We start from the raw sequence: 23503 nt of genomic DNA, 5'->3' as shown, positions 1-23503 counted from the left end.
ATTCTTACCAAAATGTAGCGCCTCACACTTATCAGCATTAAACTCCATCTGCCATCGCTCAGCCCACTCTTCTAATTGGCCTAAATCTCTCTGCAAGCTTTGAAAACCTACTTCATTATCCACAACGCCACCTACCTTCGTATCATCTGCATACTTACTAATCCAATTTACCACCCCATCATCCGGATCATTAATGTATATGACAAACAACATTGGACCCAGTACAGATCCCTGAGGCACACCACTAGTCACCGGTCTCCATGCTGATCCACCACTACTCTTTGGCATCTCCCATCCAGCCACCGTTGAATCCGTTTCCTGTAGGTAGGTGATCCCAATGCCAGTAGGCCTCACCAACGTAGACTGCAGCTGGCACCATCTTATCCAGAAAACAGCTTTCCCAAAATTTTCTCCCACTTCCACTGCAATCTGTAGAAATTGTCTCAATGAGTTCCCTTGTGTGCTTTCAAAAAAAAATTCTACCCTCATCGAAGTCCCTTGCACAATCCCAATAAATTCACATTCCCCAGCACTCTAATATTGTTGCTTTTGGGAAGCTGGAACACTGTGCACCAATGTTAGAGGACACGAGCCGGTCTGCACCTGGAGCATTGGGTGCAGTTCAGGTCGTCACACTTCCGGATGGGTCTGCTTACTCGACCAATAGTGCAGAGGAGATTTTCTAAGATGACGATTAGTTTGGAAGATGGATGGGGAGAAACCGGACAGGCTGGGCTTCAGCAGGGCTGGAAAGGAAGGGGGAAAATGCTAGAGTGAAAAGGGTAGGGGAGGGGGAGGATGTCATCCCACTTCCTTCTCGGTCCTGAAGAAGGGTCTGGTCACCACGTCACCTGCTCGTTCGTTTCCATAAAAGCTGTTTGACTTGCTGAGTCCCTGCGGCATTTCGCCTGCGTGGCTTTAGATTTCCAGCATCCGCAGAATTTCTCACTTTTGTTGTAAAATGTTGTTTCAGACCAGTGCAGTAACCAAGATCATAGAAAGAGGGGATTGGGACAGAATAGCTCCGACATAGTTGTCTTTTAAATTTGTAGAGATGGTTTTTGAGGATAGAGAGGGGAGTTAGAGGTCAGATTGGGGTGTAGGGAAAGGGATATAGGGGAGTTAGAGGTCAGATTAGGGTTTGGGGCAGAGATATGGGGAGTTAGAGGTCAGATTGGGGTGTAGGGAAAGGGATATAGGGGAGTTAGAGGTCAGATTAGGGTTTGCGGCAGGGATATGGGGGAGTTAGAGGTCAGATTAGGGTTTAGGGACAGGGATATTGGGGAGTTAGAGGTCAGATTAGGGTTTAGGGACAGGGATATTGGGGAGTTAGAGGTCAGATTAGGGTTTGCGGCAGAGATATGGGGAGTTAGAGGTCAGATTAGGGTTTAGGATCAGGGATGTGGGGAGTTAGAGGTCAGATTGGGGTGTAGGGAAAGGGATATGGGGGAGTTAGAGGTCAGATTGGGGTGTAGGGAAAGGGATATGGGGGAGTTAGAGGTCAGATTAGGGTTTAGGGACAGGGATGTGGGGAGTTAGAGGTCAGATTAGGGTTTAGGGACAGTGACGTGGGGAGTTAGAGGTCAGATTAGGGTTTAGGGACAGGGATGTGGGGGAGTTAGAGGTCAGATTGGGGTTTAGGATCAGGGATATAGGGGAGTTAGAGGTCAGATTGGGGTTTAGGATCAGGGATATAGGGGAGTTAGAGGTCAGATTGGGGTTTAGGATCAGGGATATGGGGGAGTTAGAGGTCAGATTGGGGTTTAGGATCAGGGATATAGGGGAGTTAGAGGTCAGATTAGGGTTTAGGGACAGGGATATGGGGGAGTTAGAGGTCAGATTAGGGTTTAGGGACAGGGATATTGGGGAGTTAGAGGTCAGATTAGGGTTTGCGGCAGGGATATGGGGGAGTTAGAGGTCAGATTAGGGTTTAGGGACAGGGATGTGGGGAGTTAGAGGTCAGATTAGGGTTTGGGGCAGGGATGAGGGGTGTGAGAAGTCAGATTGGGGTTTAGGATCAGGGATATGGGGGAGTTAGAGGTCAGATTAGGGTTTAGGGACAGGGATGAGGGGTGTGAGAAGTCAGATTGGGGTTTAGGATCAGGGATATGGGGGAGTTAGAGGTCAGATTAGGGTTTAGGGACAGGGACGTGAGGAGTTAGAGGTCAGATTAGGGTTTGGGGCAGAGATATGGGGAGTTAGAGGTCAGATTAGGGTTTGGGGCAGGGATATGGGGGAGTTAGAGGTCAAATTAGGGTTTAGGGACAGGGATATGGGGAGTTAGAGGTCAGATTAGGGTTTAGGGACAGGGACGTGAGGAGTTAGAGGTCAGATTAGGGTTTGGGGCAGAGATATGGGGAGTTAGAGGTCAGATTAGGGTTTGGGGCAGGGATATGGGGGAGTTAGAGGTCAAATTAGGGTTTAGGGACAGGGATATGGGGAGTTAGAGGTCAGATTAGGGTTTGGGGCAGGGATGAGGGGTGTGAGAAGTCAGATTAGGGTTTAGGAACAGGGATGTGGGGAGTTAGAGGTCAGGACAGAGTCCAGTCCTCGACTACGTTAACCAATTTGTTTTAACCATTCCCCTGCAGATGTGCCTTGTGATCGCGGTGAGCTTGGTGATCACCAGCTGTGTGATTCTGTTGATGGTGGCTCGTTTGCTGAGCCGGAACAAGGGCAAACTGGCTCTGCTGTGGCACGATGGTATCTGCATCTACCTGCGGGACTGGCTGACCCACAGCACCCAGCCCGAGCGCATGCTGAAGTACGTGCTGGACAGGGCTACACCCGGCAACCCGCAGAGCATGGTGGACACTATCGACGAGTTCTGCAAGGGCGTCGAGTGGGCCATGAACGTGGGTGACGAGAAAGGCAGGTATCCAGAGCATTAAACCAGATGTCCTGTCACTTAACTCCCCTCGCACAGGCAGTCAAACACCTGTGGGCGTTACGTAGAGGAGGGAATTACAGTAGCTGGGACCCAGGCATACCACAGCACAATGCCAGAAGTTGTGAAAGTATTGGAAAAGCGTAGATGTCTTGTGTGATGTTTCAGGCTGAGGCCCTTCTCTCGGGCAATGACTTTGACTATTTATTCCCCTTCATAAGTGCAGCTCTCAATTTCCGGCATATGCAGAACTTCTTGTGCTGATAGTTGTTTTATTTAATTAGAGATGCAGCACAAAACGGGCTCTTCCGGTTCAATTCGGCACTGCCCAGCAACCCACCTATTTAACCCTAACCCAATCGTGGACCATTTACTATAACCAGCTAACCCACTAGCCTATAAACAGGAGCACCCAGAGGAAACCTACACAGTCATGGGAAAGACACAACAACTTTTATTGATTTTATTTATTAAGTGACAACGCAGAACAGCCCCATCCAGCCCTCTGAGCCGTACTGCCCAACAGGTCAGGCAGCACTTATGAAGGGGAATAAATAGTGTGACCGAAGCTTTTTCTCTTCGTTTTTACCCTCCGTCCACACTAAAATGGTGTTTTTGTCCCCCGATACCAGAGCTTTTCAGAACCGCTTTCCGGGGTGGGTATTTTTGAAAGCACTGCTTGGGCATATCAGTGTGGACGGGGTAACCGGAGAAATCTGAAAACACTGTCAGACGGCAGCGTGCCATTTCATTGTTTTCTTGAACGCAACCTAACAATTTCAGAACAGACGGCAACGAGACTGAAGCCAGAAGAGTTAGAAATGTACTCACCAAATACTTCGACCCTTAACTTGCTGAATAAATAAGTATACTCACTTTGCCCTGTTTTCTGTCCTTGCTCGTATGAAGGTGGTTTACCTATTTATGCAAGTACTTCTCTGACAATAGATGTGTCTAATGTAACATTGTATGGAAATACAAGATAACACTGATGCAGACATTTTTTATACGTTTATCAAGGGGCTTTATTAATGCAACAGAGTTAGTCAGTTTTTCAATGTTCGTCGTCAGCCGGGTCATACAGTCCGTGAACTCCCTGTCGGTTGCCTCCATACGCTCCAGTATTTGTTTTATTTTACTTTTAAATCCTCCTGCGCGAGAGCCAACAGCTGCCCGTCGTTTAAGTTTTTCTAGTCTGTAACTGAACAAACACGCACCATCTTTTACAGCGAGATTCGACACCAAACATGTCGCTTGTTTTCGGTCGATGTGTCCTGCGCATGCCCAGCAGGAGGAGATTCACCGAAATCTCCGTTTCAATGTGGACAGAGATATTTTCAAAAACGCACAGTGTGGACGCCTATCGTTTTTACGCAAAACCGGCGTTTTCAAAATTATCTGGTCTAGTGTGGATGTAGCCTAAATTAATCGAAGTTTGCACTTTATTGGCTGCACAAGCAACAACGTAACCACGTTGACCCCACGCCAACAATTAGAACATGAAGTCTACTGTTCTCTCTGTGCCAATACTCACTCAGACCACTGCCCCAGTTTATAACACTGATATAGAGGTCTCCCATTGGCCAAATGATTGATCCTTTCTCTCCCAGTCCCTGGCGTGGGGCTGTTCTTTGCGATGGTTAGTCTCCAGAGTTCTTGCCCCTTTGCATTTGAAGTTGTGGTCTTCCTCATCAGTTCAGTGTTGCATTTCAATCTCATTGGCTGGAGGTCGTCTCATTTCGGATTTTGTCCAAGGGCAACGCAACTTCGTGCCTTGGGTGCCTTCTTTTGTTCTGTTCGACTGGCTCACACCATCCTAACCAAGTCACCCGGGCGCTGGGCCAAAATAACGAGCAAAATAATAATAATTATATACATGTATATTAGATTGTTAAGTTAAAATAAGTAGAAGTATTCATGGGGTCAATGTCCATTTAGCAATAGGACAGCAGAGGGGAAGAAGGTGTTCCTGAATCGCTGAGTGTGTGCCTTCAGGCTCCTGTACCTCCTCCCTGACGGTGACAATGAGAAGAGGGCATGTCTGGGTGATGGGGGGGCCCTTAATGATGGACACTGCCTTTCTGAGGCATCGCTCCTTGAAGATGACCTGGATACTACGGAGGCTAGTACCCATGATGGAGTTGACTAATTTTTACAACTTTCTACAATTTATTTCAATCTTGTGCCCCCTCCCCCTCCATACCAGTCAGAATGCACTCCATGATACATCTGTAGAAGTGTTTGAGTGTCTTAGATGTCAAACCAAATCTCAAACTCCTAATGAAATATAGTTGCTTTATAGCTGCACCGATATGCTGAGATCTGGTTAGGTTCTCAGAGATATTGATACCCAGAGTGAAACTTGAAATTGCAGTCCTTTCCTGCAGACAGCATTGGAATTGAATTCCAAACTCCGATGTCCTGAGCCATAACAACATCGCGTTAGCCGCTAACACTACCATGGTATAGACATACAGGGGTAAGGCATACCCTTGTATGTCTTGTACTGATGATGCTTTGCACAGTTGCCCAACTACCAGAGGCTACTGAGATAGTGAACGGTATTTCTTTCAGCGCAAGGATTGATTATTGACTGATAACTTGCCCAAGCGCATTGGTCTGTTGTCCTCTTTCTGCAAAGTCAGAGAGTTTAGGGCCACACCCATTGTCCCGACGATCAAGAAAGGGAAGGCCAAAACTGTTTGCATACGTGGGGATCTCAAAGTGAACATCAACCCTGTGCTGTGTACTCTGCGATGTCGCAGATAGAAAACATTTTTTGCATCTTTGGTAGGTGGGGCGAGGTTTTCAAAGATTGACTTGTCGTAGGCCTTTCTGCAAGTGGAGATTGAGGAATCAGGCAGGAAGTTTCTCTCACTCTCACTCACTCACACACACAGACACTCATGCAGTCTCCCTGTCACTCCCACTCACACACTCCCCCCACTTTCTTTCTCCCTCACACACAAACACACACTCTCACACACAGACACTCACATAATTTCCTCTCTCTCACACGTACACTAACACACCGCACCTCCACGTGCGTGCTTTTATTTAATTGCTGTCTAGTTGTAAAGACACAACAAATTGGTGATGAGTAAATCCGAATGTCAGCGGCTACATCGACAGTTATGAGACGACCGAATTTGGTGGAAGTGAATCAGCACAGAGAAGGCCATCGTGAACATGAACGAAGGGATATGTGAGACACACAACTAACAAAGTTATAGTGAAAATAACGTGGAGATAGTTGGGAAAGTTGACAAATTTGATGGTGCTAATGAGGACTGGAATAGTAAATTGAGAATGGTGGAACTGTATTGTAATGCAAACAATGTGGAGAAGCAAAAGAAAGCCCCTACACTTCTTAGCTTAATAGGCCCAAGAACGCAGAGCCTCTTACGCAAGTTAGTAACCCCGAAAAGCCAGCAAGCAAGATGATTGACGAAATTGTTGCAATTTTACAAAATCACTTGAGCCCTAAACTGCTGGTAATAGCTGAGAATTTAGATTTGACAAAAGGGACCCAGTTAAAAGACGAAAGCCTTTCTGAATATGTTGCAGGACTGCGCAAACCTTCAAGTACTGTGAGATTAGAGATAGACTTTTTGATGCATTAAGGGACAAATTTGTATGTGGCTTGCATAGTCAAAGCACCTAAACAGGGCTACTGTCGGAAAGAGACCCAGCCTTAGAACGGGCACTGGCCATCGCAATATCATTGCAGACTACAGCAAAGGATGAGCCAGAACCGGAGTTTAGAATGTTAAATGCACAAAGTATCCCTGATTGATGGAAAAAGCCAAAAATGTTATCGATGTGGCAAATCCTTCCAAGATGCAAATAATGTTGGCTCAAAGAAAAAGTTTGCAGTAAGTGTCAGAGACAAGGTCACACAGCACAACCAGAGAGAAAAACCACACGGAGTGAAAAGTTTCAAACATAAAACACACCAAGTGACCGATTGTGGAACTGAGTCAGCCAACAAAGGGTCTGACAAAGGTCAGCTTTAAACTACGTGGCATACTGAGGCCAGTCGTAAAATCATACAGACTGTAACAGATGCGTCTGGTGTAAAACTGAAAACGGAGCTGGATACAGGGTCGGCTTTGCTTGTAATTTCTAAAGCTGACTACAACAGACTGTTTTCTAAGCTGCCGTTAGAAAATACCACAGTGATGCCACACGGCTGCAAGAGCGTCTCCCAAAGGCAGTAAATGTGACATACGAAAGCAGTTGGAGCTTTATGCGTTGAAGAGTGATGGGCCAGCACTTTTCGGATGTGAATAGTTGAGAAAAATCCAACGAGCCTGGCACACAATCAAAACTCTCAGTGTGGCATCAACAGGCAAAATGGTAGCACCACCCAGAGACTGGCACAGCTGATAATGCTAATGAGAAGGTGGTTGAGAAGGGGATTGGTAAACTCAAAGGCACGAAGGCCAGAATTGAACTAGATGCAGCAACAACACGACGATTCTGTAAAGCGTGTCTGGTGCCTTATGCACTACACCCTAAAGTGCATACTGAACTGCAGAGCTTGGAGGCATCTGGAACTCTCTCCAAGGCTGGGTGCAGCAATTGGGCCACGCCCATTGTCCCAGCGATCAAGGCCAAAGCTGTTTGCATACGTGGGGATCTCAAAGTGAACATCAACCCTGTGCTGTGTACTCTGCGATGTCACAGATAGAAAACATTTTTTGCATCTTTGGTAGGTGGGGCGAGGTTTTCAAAGATTGACTTGTCGTAGGCCTTTCTGCAAGTGGAGATTGAGGAATCAGGCAGGAAGTTTCTCTCACTCTCACTCACTCACACACACAGACACTCATGCAGTCTCCCTCTCACTCCCACTTACACACTCCCCCCACTTTCTTTCTCCCTCACACACAAACACACACTCTCACACACAGAGACACTCACATAATTTCCTCTCTCTCACACGTACACTAACACACCGCACCTCCACGTGCGTGCTTTTATTTAATTGCTGTCTAGTTGTAAAGACGCAACAAATTGGTGATGATGTATTTCAGACATTGTACATATAAATCATATAATCATATATGTCACAAATCTCCACAAAGTATTTATCTGAGGTACACACTTACAGAAAAGAGTGGAAAGAAAAAACAAGAGGAAAGAACTATGTGCAAGTAGGGAGTGATCTTTTTTTCACAACAGATTCATTGATTTGTGAGAATAAAATCAGGCCTATGAGGCATTATGTAGTTAAACCATTTTCCCCAGTATGAATCAAATTGTTCCAGCTTATGATTAACAGATGCTGTTATCTTCTCCATTTTGTAAATGTCCATTGTAATTTCCATCCATGCATTTAAAGTTGGGCTCTCCTGTGATAACCATTTCCTAGTAAGAGTCTTTTTACCAGCCACCAGCAGTATATTTATTAAATATTTATCTCTTTTCAACCATTCTTGAGGTATATACCCAAAATATATGGTCCTACTCTCCAAGGATATTTCACATTTAAAGATGTCATGTAACGCATTGTGTATCCCTCTTGTGGTGAACTACATATACCTGTCTGGACTGCTTCTGTGGCTCCTCCCACAGACCCCTGTATAAAGGCGATTGCGGCCTGATGCCCGGCCTCATTCTCCAGGATGTAGTGTTGTTCATTCTTCCAGTCAATAAAAGCCGATATCTCGTTTCTTACGTCTCAGAGTGAGTTATTGATGGTGCATCACCTCTCCAATAGTCTTTCATAACAGGGCAGTCCCAAAAAATATAGATAGATAGATAGATAGATACTTTATTCATCCCCATGGGGAAATTCAACTTTTTTCCAATGTCCCATACACTTGTTGTAGCAAAACTAATTACATACAATACTTAACTCAGTAAAAAATATGATATGCATCTAAATCACTCTCTCCAAAAGCATTAATAATAGCTTTTAAAAAGTTCTTAAGTCCTGGCGGTAGAATTGTAAAGCCTAATGGCATTGGGGAGTATTGACCTCTTCATCCTGTCTGAGGAGCATTGCATCGATAGTAACCTGTCGCTGAAACTGCTTCTCTGTCTCTGGATGGTGCTATGTAGAGGATGTTCAGAGTTATCCATAATTGACCGTAGCCTACTCAGCGCCCTTCGCTCAGCTACCGATGTTAAACTCTCCAGTACTTTGCCCACGACAGAGCCCGCCTTCCTTACCAGCTTATTAAGACGTGAGGCGTCCCTCTTCTTAATGCTTCCTCCCCAACACGCCACCACAAAGAAGAGGGCGCTCTCCACAACTGACCTATAGAACATCTTCAGCATCTCACTACAGACATTGAATGACGCCAACCTTCTAAGGAAGTACAGTCGACTCTGTGCCTTCCTGCACAAGGCATCTGTGTTTGCAGTCCAGTCTAGCTTCTCGTCTAACTGTACTCCCAGATACTTGTAGGTCTTAACCTGCTCCACACATTCTCCATTAATGATCACTGGCTCCATATGAGGCCTAGATCTCCTAAAGTCCACCACCATCTCCTTGGTCTTGGTGATATTGAGACGCAGGTAGTTTGAGTTGCACCATATCACAAAGTCCTGTATCAGTTTCCTATACTCCTCCTCCTGTCCATTCCTGACACACCCCACTATGGCCGTGTCATCAGCGAACTTCTGCACATGGCAGGACTCCGAGTTATATTGGAAGTCTGATGTGTACAGGGTGAACAGGACCGGAGAGAGTACGGTTCCCTGCGGCGCTCCTGTGCTGCTGACCACCGTGTCAGACCTACGTCTCCCAACCGCACATACTGAGGTCTATCTGTCAAGTAGTCCACTATCCAATCCACCATGTGAGAGTCTACTCCCATCTCCGTTAGTTTGTGCCTTAAGATCTTGGGCTGGATAGTGTTAAAGGCACTAGAGAAGTCAAGGAATGTAATCCTCACAGCACAACTGATTTGCATTTTGATTTCCACAATTTCTCCAGCAAACAGGGAGGTTACTATCATAATGGGATTTCTGAGAAGGTGTAATAAAATATCTTATCAAGTTTTTCCATCCAAACTCCCTCCATTTCTGTGAACTGGTACACTTCATTGATACCTCCGTATTATTGTCCATTCTTCCTCAGATATAATTATCCCTCCTTCCTTCTCCCATTTTGTTTTAATGTGTGAAGTCGAATGTGTTTTAAGATTTGACAACCCCTTATACATGCTTGAAATGATTCTACTACCATTATCTGAATTATATGCTTTCCTAAATAACTCTATCAAGCATGTACTTGCCTTGGTTACATTTTAAACCGTCCTATTAATATATTGTCGCATCTGTAAATACCGATAAAAATCTTGTTTTTCTCTTTAAGTATTTCAAAAACTGAACAGTGTTCCTTCTTTCATTATGTTGCAAAGAACTGTTATTCCTCTAGCTGTTCAGTCCTTAAATCTAGCATCCAATTTATTTCGTGTAAAATCCAGGTCATATGCACAGTATTTAAGAATTGCAATATCTCCCTCCAGATTATATTCTTTTATAGTAGTTTTCCATATTTTAAGAGTCAATTTCACCCATGGGTTATCAATAGTATTTATGTACCTTTGCAGGTTATCATCAGCCAAAATTGCTTGTATGGGGATGGGAAGCACTCGCTCCTCAATGTATATTCATTTTAATAGACTCAATCCTTGAACTGAGACTGAGAAAAGGAATCAGGTTCCATCTTGACATATCTTCCTTAATTTTTTATATAAAGGCTGATAATTACATTCTGATAATTTTGCCAAATCTTTTGGCATAATGATGCCCAAATATTTGAAATATTTGTGTGCCATGCCCAGGGATATCTTGTATCCTGATAATTGACCATATTGTTCAAAGGATTGCATCAATTTAGGTAAAGAGTATGTTGGTTGCCCTAGATAGATCAAAATGTCATCCGCGTAACAAGCCAATTTATGCTCTGTCCCTTTAATAGTAATTCCCCCGATATCTTCATTTTGAGCTAATGGTTCCAGATATAATGTGAAGAGTAGTGGTGACCATGCACAACCCTGTCTCGTGCCCCTTTCTAGGGTAAGACTATTTGATAAATATCCATTGATTTTAATCCTAGCAGTAGGGTTGTCATATAGTGTCTGTATAGTTTTAATAAATGTGTCTTGGAAACCAAATCTATGTAAAACTCTGTAAAGAAAATTCCAATTAAATGAATCAAATGCCTTTTCAGCATCCACACTTATCACTATTGCTTCGATTTTATTTTTTTGTATATGATCCATAACGTGAAGTGTCCTTTGTATATTGTCTTGTGTCTGGCGTTGTCGTATAAAACCTGTCTGATCGTTATGTATCAGTATGGGTAGAAACTCCTCTAATCGTTTGACCATGATTGAGGTAAATAATCTATAATCTACATTAAGAACGGATATTGTTCTAAATGACCCGCATTCCACTTTATCCTTGTCTTCTTTCAGTATAGCTGAGATTATCACTTCCTTCCAACTGGCTGGCATTTGTGCCTTTTTTAGAGCCCAGTTCAGTGTGAGGAGTAAAGCAGAATTAACTCATTTTTAAATTCTTCGTACCACTCTGCCGTATACCCATCTGATCCTGGTGACTTGCTCAATTTAAGCCTACTAGTTGCAGCTTTTAATTCAACTTCAGTTATGTCAGCAGTCATCGTTCTATTTTGTTCTTCGCTTAAAGTGGGTAACTCTAGAAGGTGTCAATTTGGGTTATGCTTCCCCCCTGGGACTTTGGAATATAGAGTTTTGTAAAACACTTTAAAAACTTCTTGAATTTCACTTAACTTACTTCTTATCATTTTCATTCTCGGGTCCCTATCAGGAGACCTTCTGTTCCACTACCATAATATCAGTAATTTGTGGCCGTACCCACCCACGGGACTAAACCCCAAGGAAGAAATCCGGAGCTGGGCTCCCTAAGGCAGTTTGATGTTGTTTACAGCTTCACCCTGGCAGCCTCTGCGACGACACTGGTGCCGAGCTGTATCGGTGTTTGCCCTTCCCTTGGACGACATCAGTGGCGTGGAGAGGGGGGACCCGCTGCGTGGGCAACAGCCAGTTCTTCAAATCTTCTGCCCAGGCTTGCACCCTGGAGAGGACACTGACCACCAGAGGCGCAAACCCATGATCCCCTGGGAACGATGGCGGCCTGCTAACCAGAAACAGCCCCTTTCATTCCCACTCTGCCTCCCGGCCGTCGGCTGTTTCTCAGTCCGTGCCTGTATCTCTCCTGTATCACCACAGGATTTTATCTTGTTAAGCAGCCTCATGTGTGGCACCTTAGCAAGTACCCTTTAAAAATCCATGTCAGTGACATCCACTGCCTCTCCTTTGTCCACCCTGCTTGTTACTTCCTCGAAGAACTCTAACAAATTTATCAGGCAAGATTTCCCTTTAGAGAAACCATGCTGACTTTCACTTATCATTGTCTCCAAGTGCCTCGAAACCTCATCCTCAATAATAGACTCCAACACTTTCCACTGAGGCCTGTAATTTCCTCTCTCTTGCTCTCCTCCCGTCACCAGTCTCCGTTCCTCTCTCACCGTACCTCCTAACCTGCCCATCACCTCCCTGTGCTGCTCCTCCCCTTCCCTGTCTTCAATGGATTTCTGCCCCCTCTCTCTCAGATTCCCCGCTTCTCCAGCCCCTTATCAGTTTCACCAATCCACTTTGCAGCTCTGTACCTCAGCCCTCCCCTCTCCCGGTTTCACCTGTCACCTGCCAATTTGTTCCTCTTCCTCCCCTCCACCTACCTTCTTACTCTGACTTTTTTTCCTGTCCTGTTGAAAGGTTCTATCCCAAAATATTGTCTGTAGATGCTGCCTGGCCTGCTGAGTTCCTCCAGCATTTTGTGTGTGTTACTCTGTCCGTAGACACCGTCTGACCTGCTGAGTTCCTCCAGCATTTTGTGTGTGTTACTCTATCCATAGACACTGTCTGACCTGCTGAGTTCCTCCAGCATTTTGTGTGTGTTACTCTGTCCATAGACACCGTCTGACCTGCTGAGTTCCTCCAGCATTTTGTGTGTGTTACTCTATCTATAGACACCGTCTGACCTGCTGAGTTCCTCCAGCATTTTGTGTGTGTTACTCTGTCCATAGACACCGTCTGACCTGCTGAGTTCCTCCAGCATTTTGTGTGTGGTACTCTGTCCATAGACACTGTCTGACCTGCTGAGTTCCTCCAGCATTTTGTGTGTGTTACTCTATCCATAGACACCGTCTGACCTGCTGAGTTCCTCCAGCATTTTGTGTGTGTTACTCTATCCATAGACACCGTCTGACCTGCTGAGTTCCTCCAGCATTTTGTGTGTGGTACTCTGTCCATAGACACTGTCTGACCTGCTGAGTTCCTCCAGCATTTTGTGTGTGTTACTCTGTCCATAGACACCGTCTGACCTGCTGAGTTCCCCCAGCATTTTGTGCGTGTTACTCTATCCATAGACACCGTCTGACCTGTTGAGTTCCTCCGGCATTTTGTGTGTGTTACTCTGTCCATAGACACCGTCTGACCTGTTGAGTTCCTCCGGCATTTTGTGTGTGTTACTCTGTCCATAGACACCGTCTGACCTGCTGAGTTTCTCCAGCATTTTGTGTGTGTGGCTTGGATTTCCAGCACCTGCAGATTTTCTTCTGTTTGAGAATTGTCTGGAGAGAGAGAAAGGCAGAGAGAGAAAGAAATCGCGAGGCAGAGAGAGAGAGAGAGAGAAATCGCGAGGCAGAGAGAGAGAGAAATTGCGAGGCAGAGAGAGAGAGAAATCACGAGGCAGAGAGAGAAAGATCGCGAGGCAGAGAGAGAGAAATCGCGAGGCAGAGAGAGAGAAATCGCGAGGCAGAGAGAGAGAGAAATCGCGAGGCATGAGTGAGATGTTCAGTGGTGGGGCCAAAAGAGATAGGAGCAGATAGGCCATTCAGTCCATCAAGTACTTACTTTCCGTCTCATGGTTTCATCTCGATTCCTTTGCAGGCTTGATTCTGGATCAGGTTGTAACGGAGGTGAACCCAAGCGTGGCACTGGAGCTGGGCACCTATTGTGGCTACTCCACAGTCCGGATTGCCAGGCTGCTGAAGCCGGGGGCACGACTCTACACCATTGAGTCCAACCCTGACACTGCCCGGGTGGCAAAACGGATCATTGCCCACGCCGGTGTGGGCGAGCAGGTGAGACGAAGGGCCGTGAGGCTCCTCAGCAGATTCCAATTCGTATGCCTTTTGCGTTAACAAGCCACACACCCACGTGATTCTGGAGCCAGCATCACACGCCCAGTGTGCTCGGCAGAACGCGGATTACAACGTAACAGAACGTACTGCGTGACCAAGCAACAAGTACAGAACAGGCCCCTCTCCTGCCTCCCTGTAAAGTCCCACGTCCATGACACTGGCCTTCGAACGTGAAGCGGGGTCTGGGGTTACCGTGGTAGCGTAGCGGTCAGCTCGGGACGTCGGAGTTCAGAGTTCAGTCCCGGTGCCCTCTGTGAAGGGTCAGTACGTTCTCCCTGTGGAATACCTGGGCCTCCGGTTTCCTCCCACGGTCCAAAGTTAGTAAATCTGATCATTGTAAATGGTCCCGTTATTAAGGTAGCGGTAACATTGGGGGTTGCTGGGTGGCACAGCCTGTTCCGCACCCCATCTCTGAACAAAACAAATCTTCTCCAGCCTGACCTCCGGTTCAAAGGGCATTTATTGTCGAAGTATGTATGCAACCCAGAGATCTGTCTCCTTACAGGCAAAACAAAGACGCAAAAGAACCCATTTAACAGACAGTCAAACACCGACTGTGCAGAGGAAACAAACCATGTAAGCAATGAAAGCATCCACGAAGCGAGTCTGTTTAACGCAGATCACAGCAGCAATGCACGACTGTTCAGTCCCTTCGATTCCCTGTCCCTAATCTGTCCCCTAACTCCCCTCGCTGTCCCCAAAACTACCCCTAGCAAACTAAATAACAACTACATAGATCTGAGTGACCTCAGCCCCCTCCTTTGTGAGAATCGCGAGAGAGAGAGAGAGAGAGAGCCTTACGGTTTGGAATGTGGGCTAGTCGCTCAGCAAGACAAAAGCCTTGGACATAGCCATTGTCTTGGGAGACACCTTTGTGGAATAAAGAACTGGCCTACTACTGCAAACTCTCAGGGCAATGTGAGATGGGCGATGGGGGAAGGATTGCCTCGCCCCCCCCATCTACAACCCTGCCAGTCCAGATAAAAGGTGGGCTGCCGAGGCGGGGCCTCAGACGCACCAGTAGACGCGCTTGAGATCCTGCGACAGCGTTTTGATAGCGACAGCCGGTGGTGGGGTTCGTGTGCGTCTTTTCCTTGCCTGGGATTGGCGACCTCACCACGGAAGAACGGCTTAGCTACAGGGGAGGCCACAGATGAGAGTCCATTCCCCAACGAGACTTCCGAAGAACCGAACTCCCACAGGTTGGAAAACCTGTCGGGTAACTGTTTCATTCAATTCTCTCTCTCTCTCTTTCTAACAAAAGTGCACCAACGCGACACCACAATGGACGGCAGCTGGTGGGACTGCAGTGGCCGCAAGAGACTTTCAGATATACAGCGAACAATATATACATTACCCCTAGACAACGATAGAGCTTATTTCTGATTGATTATTACTATACCTGTGCTTTAGATTGAGTCGTGACGACGTATATGATCTGAATGTTTTGTATTAACCATACGTTTGTGCCCCTTTATAAATAAAAACGTTTGAAAATAGTAGCACCAGGCTCAGCGGACCTCTCTATCTTTGCTGATAAGTCACCCGGTTACTGGGGAACGTAACACTAAACACTAATCTGTCCCCTAACTCCCCTCGCTGTCCCCAAAACTACCCCTAGCAAACTAAATAACAACTACCGTACGTAGATCTGAGCTGCACCTTTGGAGTTCATTTATTATCCAAGTAGGTATAATGTATAGGTGTTACAATTCCACAGCCCCTTAGAATCCGCCTCCTTACAGACAGCCACAAAACAAAAGGAACCCAACAGAAGCCATTAGAAGAAGATGCTCAAACACCCAACGTGCAGGAAGAAAATCCCAGATTCTCCGAACAGCAGGTACCGTTAGGAACTGAGGTTCACGGAAGTGAGTCCACAGCCACGAAGCCAGTCATCGCTACAGCCGGCCCGCGGGCCTGTTCATTGCAGGCCACAGCCTCATTCAGCTCAGAGACGAGTAAACCTCAAGGCCCTCTGACATTTTCAGTCTAGCCCGGCAGTTAAACGGCCCAAAGGTGGGTCACCTTCGCTCCCAGACCCCGCCGCCTCGACCGTGCCACATCAAACGGCTTCCAAATCTGCTCCAGCAAAGGCCAGATATTGGCACGTTCTCCAATCCCGGGCCTGGGCCTCACCGCCTCGATTCAGCCCGTACTCACCACGCCACAACCATCCTGCACTTTCGAGACCACAGCTTGTACCACAAAAATGCCAGGGTCAAGCAGGTTCAACTCCGATAGGGAGGTTACAGGTCACCTGATGCACTGATCGCACCTGAGAAAAGGTGTGATTAATTCATGGTTTATTTGCTACCATAAACTCATCACTGCTCTTCACCAGTGTCATCTTAAACCTCGATGGAGACCATCCCTAGCTTGTCATTGTCGTATGCTACCTCGATTCCAGGGAGAAGGGATTTATCTAGCTAGAGATACAGCGTGGAAGCGGGTTTTCCAGCCCCCCACGTCAGCGTTATGTCCAGACCTACGAACCAACAGGTGGGAGGAAACCGGAGCACACAGAGAAAACCAGGCAAGAAAGCACAAACTGTCTTACAGAGGGCACCAGGACCGAACTCTGGCGCTCTGAGCTGTAATCGCGTTGCGATAACCGATACACTACCATGGTCCCGTGTTTGGTCGCAGGGAGTGGGGGAAAGGGGCCGCGGGGGGTGACAGAGACTGGGGGGGGGGTAGGGGCCGCAGGGGGGTGACAGAGACTGGGGGATAGGGGGGTAGGGGCCGCAGGGGGTGACAGAGACTGGGGGGGGGTAGGGGCCGCAGGGGGTGACAGAGACTGGGGGATAGGGGCCGCGGCGGGTTACAGTGACTCAGGGGTAGGGGTCGCGGGGGGTGACAGAGACTGGGGGGATAGGGGCCAGGGGGGTGACAGAGACTGGGGGGATAGGGGCCAGGGGGGTGACAGAGACTGGGGGATAGGGGCCGCGGGGGGTGACAGAGACTGGGGGATAGGGGCCAGTGGGGTGACAGAGACTGGGGGGATAGGGGCCAGGGGGGTGACAGAGACTGGGGGGGTAGGGGCCGCGGGGGGTGACAGAGACTGGGGGATAGGGGCCGCGGGGGGTGACAGAGACTGGGGGTGGTAGGGGCCGCGGGGGGTGACAGAGACTGGGGAATAGGGGCCAGGGGGGTGACAGAGACTGGGGGGGTAGGGGCCTGGGGGGGTGACAGAGACTGGGGGGGTAGGGGCCTGGGGGGGGTGACAGAGACTGGGGGTGGGGTAGGGGCTGCAAGGGATGATGGAGACGGGGATAGGAGCTGCAGGGGGTGACAGACTGGGGTGATAGGGGCCAGGGGGGTGACGGAGACTGGGGAATAGGGGCCAGGGGGATGACAGAGACTGGGGTGATAGGGGCCGGGGGGATGACGGAGACTGGGGGGGTAGGGGCCTGGGGGGGGGTGACAGAGACTGGGGGTGGGGTAGGGGCTGCAAGGGATGATGGAGACGGGGATAGGAGCTGCAGGGGGTGACAGACTGGGGTGATAGGGGCCGGGGGGGTGACGGAGACTGGGGAATAGGGGCCGGGGGGGGTGACAGAGACTGGGGTGATAGGGGCCGGGGGGGTGACGGAGACTGGGGGATAGGGGCCAGGGGGATGACGGAGACTGGGGGATAGGGGCCGGGGGGGTGACGGAGACTGGGGAATAGGGGCCAGGGGGATGACAGAGACTGGGGGATAGGGGCCAGGGGGGTGACGGAGACTGGGGAATAGGGGCCAGGGGGATGACAGAGACTGGGGTGATAGGGGCCGGGGGGATGACGGAGACTGGGGAATAGGGGCCAGGGGGATGACGGAGACTGGGGAATAGGGGCCGGGGGGATGACGGAGACTGGGGGATAGGGGCCGGGGGGGTGACGGAGACTGGGGAATAGGGGCCGGGGGGGTGACGGAGACTGGGGAATAGGGGCCAGGGGGATGACAGAGACTGGGGTGATAGGGGCCGGGGGGATGACGGAGACTGGGGAATAGGGGCCGGGGGGGTGACAGAGACTGGGGAATAGGGGCCAGGTGGATGACAGAGACTGGGGTGATAGGGGCCGGTTGGATGACGGAGACTGGGGAATAGGGGCCAGGGGGATGACGGAGACTGGGGAATAGGGGCCGGGGGGATGACGGAGACTGGGGGATAGGGGCCGGGGGGGTGACGGAGACTGGGGTGATAGGGGCCGGGGGGGATGACAGAGACTGGGGTGATAGGGGCCGGGGGGGGTGACGGAGACTGGGGTGATAGGGGCCAGGGGGATGACAGAGACTGGGGTATAGGGGCCAGGGGGATGACGGAGACTGGGGAATAGGGGCCGGGGGGGTGACGGAGACTGGGTGATAGGGGCCGGGGGGGGTGACAGAGACTGGGGAATAGGGGCCAGGGGGGGTGACTGAGACTGGGGTGATAGGGGCCGGGGGGATGACAGAGACTGGGGAATAGGGGCCAGGGGGGGTGACTGAGACTGGGGGGATAGGGGCCAGGGGGATGACGGAGACTGGGGTGATAGGGGCCGGGGGGATGACAGAGACTGGGGAATAGGGGCCAGGGGGGGTGACTGAGACTGGGGGGATAGGGGCCAGGGGGATGATGGAGACTGGGGAATAGGGGCCGGGGGGGTGACTGAGACTGGGGGGATAGGGGCCAGGGGGATGACGGAGACTGGGGAATAGGGGCCGGGGGGGTGACAGAGACTGGGGAATAGGGGCCGGGGGGGTGACGGAGACTGGGGAATAGGGGCCGGGGGGGTGACGGAGACTGGGGAATAGGGGCCAGGGGGATGACGGAGACTGGGGGATAGGGGCCAGGGGGATGACAGAGACTGGGGAATAGGGGCCAGGGGGGTGTGATGGAGACTGGGGGACAAGGGCCGGGTGACAGAGACTGGGGTGGGGTAGGGGCTGCAAGGGATGATGGATGGGGGTATAGGGGCTGCAGGGGGTGACAGACTGGGGGATAGGGGCCACGGGGGAGTGATGGAGACTGGGGGATAGGGTCCACGGGGGAGTGATGGAGACTGGGGGGTAGAGGCCGCAGGGGGTGACAGAGACTGGGGGATAGGGGCCGCGGGGGGTGACAGAGACTGGGGGTGGGGTAGAGGCCGCAGGGGGTGACAGAGACTGGGGGATAGGGGCCGGGGGGGTGACAGAGACTGGGGGTGGGGTAGGGGCCGCGGGGGGTGACAGAGACTGGGGGATAGGGGCCGGGGGGGTGACAGAGACTGGGGGTGGGGGTAGAGTCCGCAGGGGGTGACAGAGACTGGGGGATAGGGGCCGCGGGGGGTGACAGAGACTGGGGGTGGGGTAGGGGCCGCGGGGGGTGACAGAGACTGGTGGTGGGGTAGAGGCCGCAGGGGGTGACAGAGACTGGGGGATAGGGGCCGCGGGGGGTGACAGAGACTGGGGGATAGGGGCCGGGGGGGTGACAGAGACTGGGGGTGGGGTAGGGGCCGCGGGGGGTGACAGAGACTGGGGGGACAAGGGCCGGGGGGGGTGACAGAGACTGGGGGTGGGGTAGGGGCCGCGGGGGTTGACAGAGACTGGGGGGATAGGGGCCAGGGGGTGACAGAGACTGGGGGATAGGGGCCAGGGGGGGTGACAGAGACTGGGGGTGGGGTAGGGGCCGCGGGGGTGACAGAGACTGGGGGACAAGGGCCGGGGGGGGGTGACAGAGACTGGGGGTGGGGTAGGGGCCGCGGGGGGTGACAGAGACTGGGGGGATAGGGGCCGCGGGGGGTGACAGAGACTGGGGGGACAAGGGCCGGGGGGGGGGTGACAGAGACTGGGGGTGGGGTAGGGGCCGCGGGGGGTGACAGAGACTGGGGGATAGGGGCTGCGGCGGGTTACAGTGACTCAGGGGTAGGGGTCGCGGGGGGTGACAGAGACTGGGGGGATAGGGGCCAGGGGGGTGACAGAGACTGGGGGGATAGGGGCCGGGGGGGTGACAGAGACTGGGGGGATAGGGGCCGGGGGGGGTGACAGAGACTGGGGATAGGGGCCACGGGGGGTGTGATGGAGACTGGAGGGACAAGGGCCGGGGGGGGGTGACAGAGACTGGGGAATAGGGGCCAGGGTGGTGACAGAGACTGGGGAATAGGGGCCGGGGGGGGTGACGGAGACTGGGGAATAGGGGCCGGGGGGGTGACAGAGACTGGGGAATAGGGGCCGGGGGGGTGACGGAGACTGGGGAATAGGGGCCGGGGGGGTGACGGAGACTGGGGAATAGGGGCCAGGGGGATGACGGAGACTGGGGGATAGGGGCCAGGGGGATGACAGAGACTGGGGAATAGGGGCCAGGGGGGTGTGATGGAGACTGGGGGGACAAGGGCCGGGTGACAGAGACTGGGGGTGGGGTAGGGGCTGCAAGGGATGATGGAGACGGGTATAGGGGCTGCAGGGGGTGACAGACCGGGGGATAGGGGCCACGGGGGAGTGATGGAGACTGGGGGATAGGGTCCACGGGGGAGTGATGGAGACTGGGGGGTAGAGGCCGCAGGGGGTGACAGAGACTGGGGGATAGGGGCCGCGGGGGTGACAGAGACTGGGGGTGGGGTAGAGGCCGCAGGGGGTGACAGAGACTGGGGGATAGGGGCCGGGGGGGTGACAGAGACTGGGGGTGGGGTAGGGGCCGCGGGGGGTGACAGAGACTGGGGGATAGGGGCCGGGGGGGTGACAGAGACTGGGGGTGGGGTAGAGGCCGCAGGGGGTGACAGAGACTGGGGGATAGGGGCCGCGGGGGGTGACAGAGACTGGGGGGTGGGGTAGGGGCCGCGGGGGGTGACAGAGACTGGGGGTGGGGTAGAGGCCGCAGGGGGTGACAGAGACTGGGGGATAGGGGCCGCGGGGGGTGACAGAGACTGGGGGATAGGGGCTGGGGGGGTGACAGAGACTGGGGGTGGGGTAGGGGCCGCGGGGGGTGACAGAGACTGGGGGACAAGGGCCGGGGGGGGGGTGACAGAGACTGGGGGTGGGGTAGGGGCCGCGGGGGTTGACAGAGACTGGGGGGATAGGGGCCAGGGGGTGACAGAGACTGGGGGGATAGGGGCCAGGGGGTGACAGAGACTGGGGGTGGGGTAGGGGCCGCGGGGGGTGACAGAGACTGGGGGGACAAGGGCCGGGGGGGGGTGACAGAGACTGGGGTGGGGTAGGGGCCGCGGGGGGTGACAGAGACTGGGGGGATAGGGGCCGCGGGGGGGTGACAGAGACTGGGGGGACAAGGGCCGGGGGGGGGTGACAGAGACTGGGGGTGGGGTAGGGGCCGCGGGGGGTGACAGAGACTGGGGGATAGGGGCTGCGGCGGGTTACAGTGACTCAGGGGTAGGGGTCGCGGGGGGTGACAGAGACTGGGGGGATAGGGGCCAGGGGGGTGACAGAGACTGGGGGATAGGGGCCAGTGGGGTGACAGAGACTGGGGGGATAGGGGCCGGGGGGGTGACAGAGACTGGGGGGATAGGGGCCGGGGGGGGTGACAGAGACTGGGGGAATAGGGGCCAGGGGGGTGACAGAGACTGGGGGGGTAGGGGCCGCGGGGGGTGACAGAGACTGGGGGATAGGGGCCGCGGGGGGTGACAGAGACTGGGGGATAGGGGCCGGGGGGGTGACAGAGACTGGGGGTGGGGTAGGGGCCGCGGGGGGTGACAGAGACTGGGGGGACAAGGGCCGGGGGGGGGTGACAGAGACTGGGGGTGGGGGTAGGGGCCGCGGGGGTTGACAGAGACTGGGGGGATAGGGGCCAGGGGGGTGACAGAGACTGGGGGGATAGGGGCCAGGGGGGTGACAGAGACTGGGGGTGGGGTAGGGGCCGCGGGGGGGTGACAGAGACTGGGGGGACAAGGGCCGGGGGGGGGGTGACAGAGACTGGGGGTGGGGTAGGGGCCGCGGGGGGTGACAGAGACTGGGGGGATAGGGGCCGCGGGGGGTGACAGAGACTGGGGGGACAAGGGCCGGGGGGGGGTGACAGAGACTGGGGGTGGGGTAGGGGCCGCGGGGGGTGACAGAGACTGGGGGATAGGGGCTGCGGCGGGTTACAGTGACTCAGGGGTAGGGGTCGCGGGGGGTGACAGAGACTGGGGGGATAGGGGCCAGGGGGGGTGACAGAGACTGGGGGATAGGGGCCAGTGGGGGTGACAGAGACTGGGGGGATAGGGGCCGGGGGGGTGACAGAGACTGGGGGATAGGGGCCGGGGGGGTGACAGAGACTGGGGAATAGGGGCCAGGGGGGTGACAGAGACTGGGGGGGTAGGGGCCGCGGGGGGTGACAGAGACTGGGGGATAGGGGCCGCGGGGGGTGACAGAGACTGGGGGATAGGGGCCGGGGGTGTGACAGAGACTGGGGGTGGGGTAGGGGCCGCGGGGGGTGACGGAGACTGGGGGTAGGGGTCGCGGGGGGTGACAGAGACTGGGGGATAGGGGCCAGGGGGGGTGACAGAGACTGGGGGATAGGGGCCAGTGGGGTGACAGAGACTGGGGGGATAGGGGCCGGGGGGGTGACAGAGACTGGGGGGATAGGGGCCGGGGGGGTGACAGAGACTGGGGGATAGGGGCCACGGGGGGTGTGATGGAGACTGGGGGGACAAGGGCCGGGGGGGGGGGTGACAGAGACTGGGGAATAGGGGCCGGGGGGGGTGACAGAGACTGGGGAATAGGGGCCGGGGGGGGGTGACGGAGACTGGGGAATAGGGGCCGGGGGGGGTGACAGAGACTGGGGAATAGGGGCCAGGGGGGTGACAGAGACTGGGGGGGTAGGGGCCGCGGGGGGTGACAGAGACTGGGGGATAGGGGCCGCGGGGGGTGACAGAGACTGGGGGATAGGGGCCGGGGGGGTGACAGAGACTGGGGGTGGGGTAGGGGCCGCGGGGGGTGACAGAGACTGGGGGTGGGGTAGGGGCCGCGGGGGGTGACAGAGACTGGGGGATAGGGGCTGCGGCGGGTTACAGTGACTCAGGGGTAGGGGTCGCGGGGGGTGACAGAGACTGGGGGGATAGGGGCCAGGGGGGTGACAGAGACTGGGGGATAGGGGCCAGGGGGGGTGACAGAGACTGGGGGATAGGGGCCAGTGGGGTGACAGAGACTGGGGGGATAGGGGCCGGGGGGGTGACAGAGACTGGGGGGATAGGGGCCGGGGGGGGTGACAGAGACTGGGGGATAGGGGCCACGGGGGGTGTGATGGAGACTGGGGGGACAAGGGCCGGGGGGGGGTGACAGAGACTGGGGAATAGGGGCCAGGGGGTGACAGAGACTGGGGAATAGGGGCCGGGGGGGGTGACGGAGACTGGGGAATAGGGGCCGGGGGGGTGACAGAGACTGGGGAATAGGGGCCGGGGGGGTGACGGAGACTGGGGAATAGGGGCCGGGGGGGGTGACGGAGACTGGGGAATAGGGGCCAGGGGGATGACGGAGACT

General features: G+C 53.3%; 1 protein-coding gene across 3 annotated transcripts in view; it reads left to right on the top strand.

Annotated features, from left to right (window-relative positions):
- Positions 1-23503, top strand: part of LOC140716030 (catechol O-methyltransferase A-like) — a 51284-nt gene that overhangs the window by 11659 nt on the left and 16122 nt on the right. For all 3 annotated transcript variants that reach the window (XM_073028692.1, XM_073028690.1, XM_073028691.1), the window contains exons 2-3: positions 2592-2871; positions 13840-14033. In XM_073028692.1, coding sequence (XP_072884793.1) covers positions 2592-2871; positions 13840-14033 — 474 coding nt within the window. The remainder of the gene's footprint in view (positions 1-2591; positions 2872-13839; positions 14034-23503) is intronic.

This window comes from Hemitrygon akajei, chromosome 24 (assembly GCF_048418815.1).
Source record: "Hemitrygon akajei chromosome 24, sHemAka1.3, whole genome shotgun sequence".
NCBI classification, from domain to species: domain Eukaryota; kingdom Metazoa; phylum Chordata; class Chondrichthyes; order Myliobatiformes; family Dasyatidae; genus Hemitrygon; species Hemitrygon akajei.
Note: the sequence above shows the minus strand (reverse complement) of the source record. Positions and strands in the feature narration are given on the sequence as shown.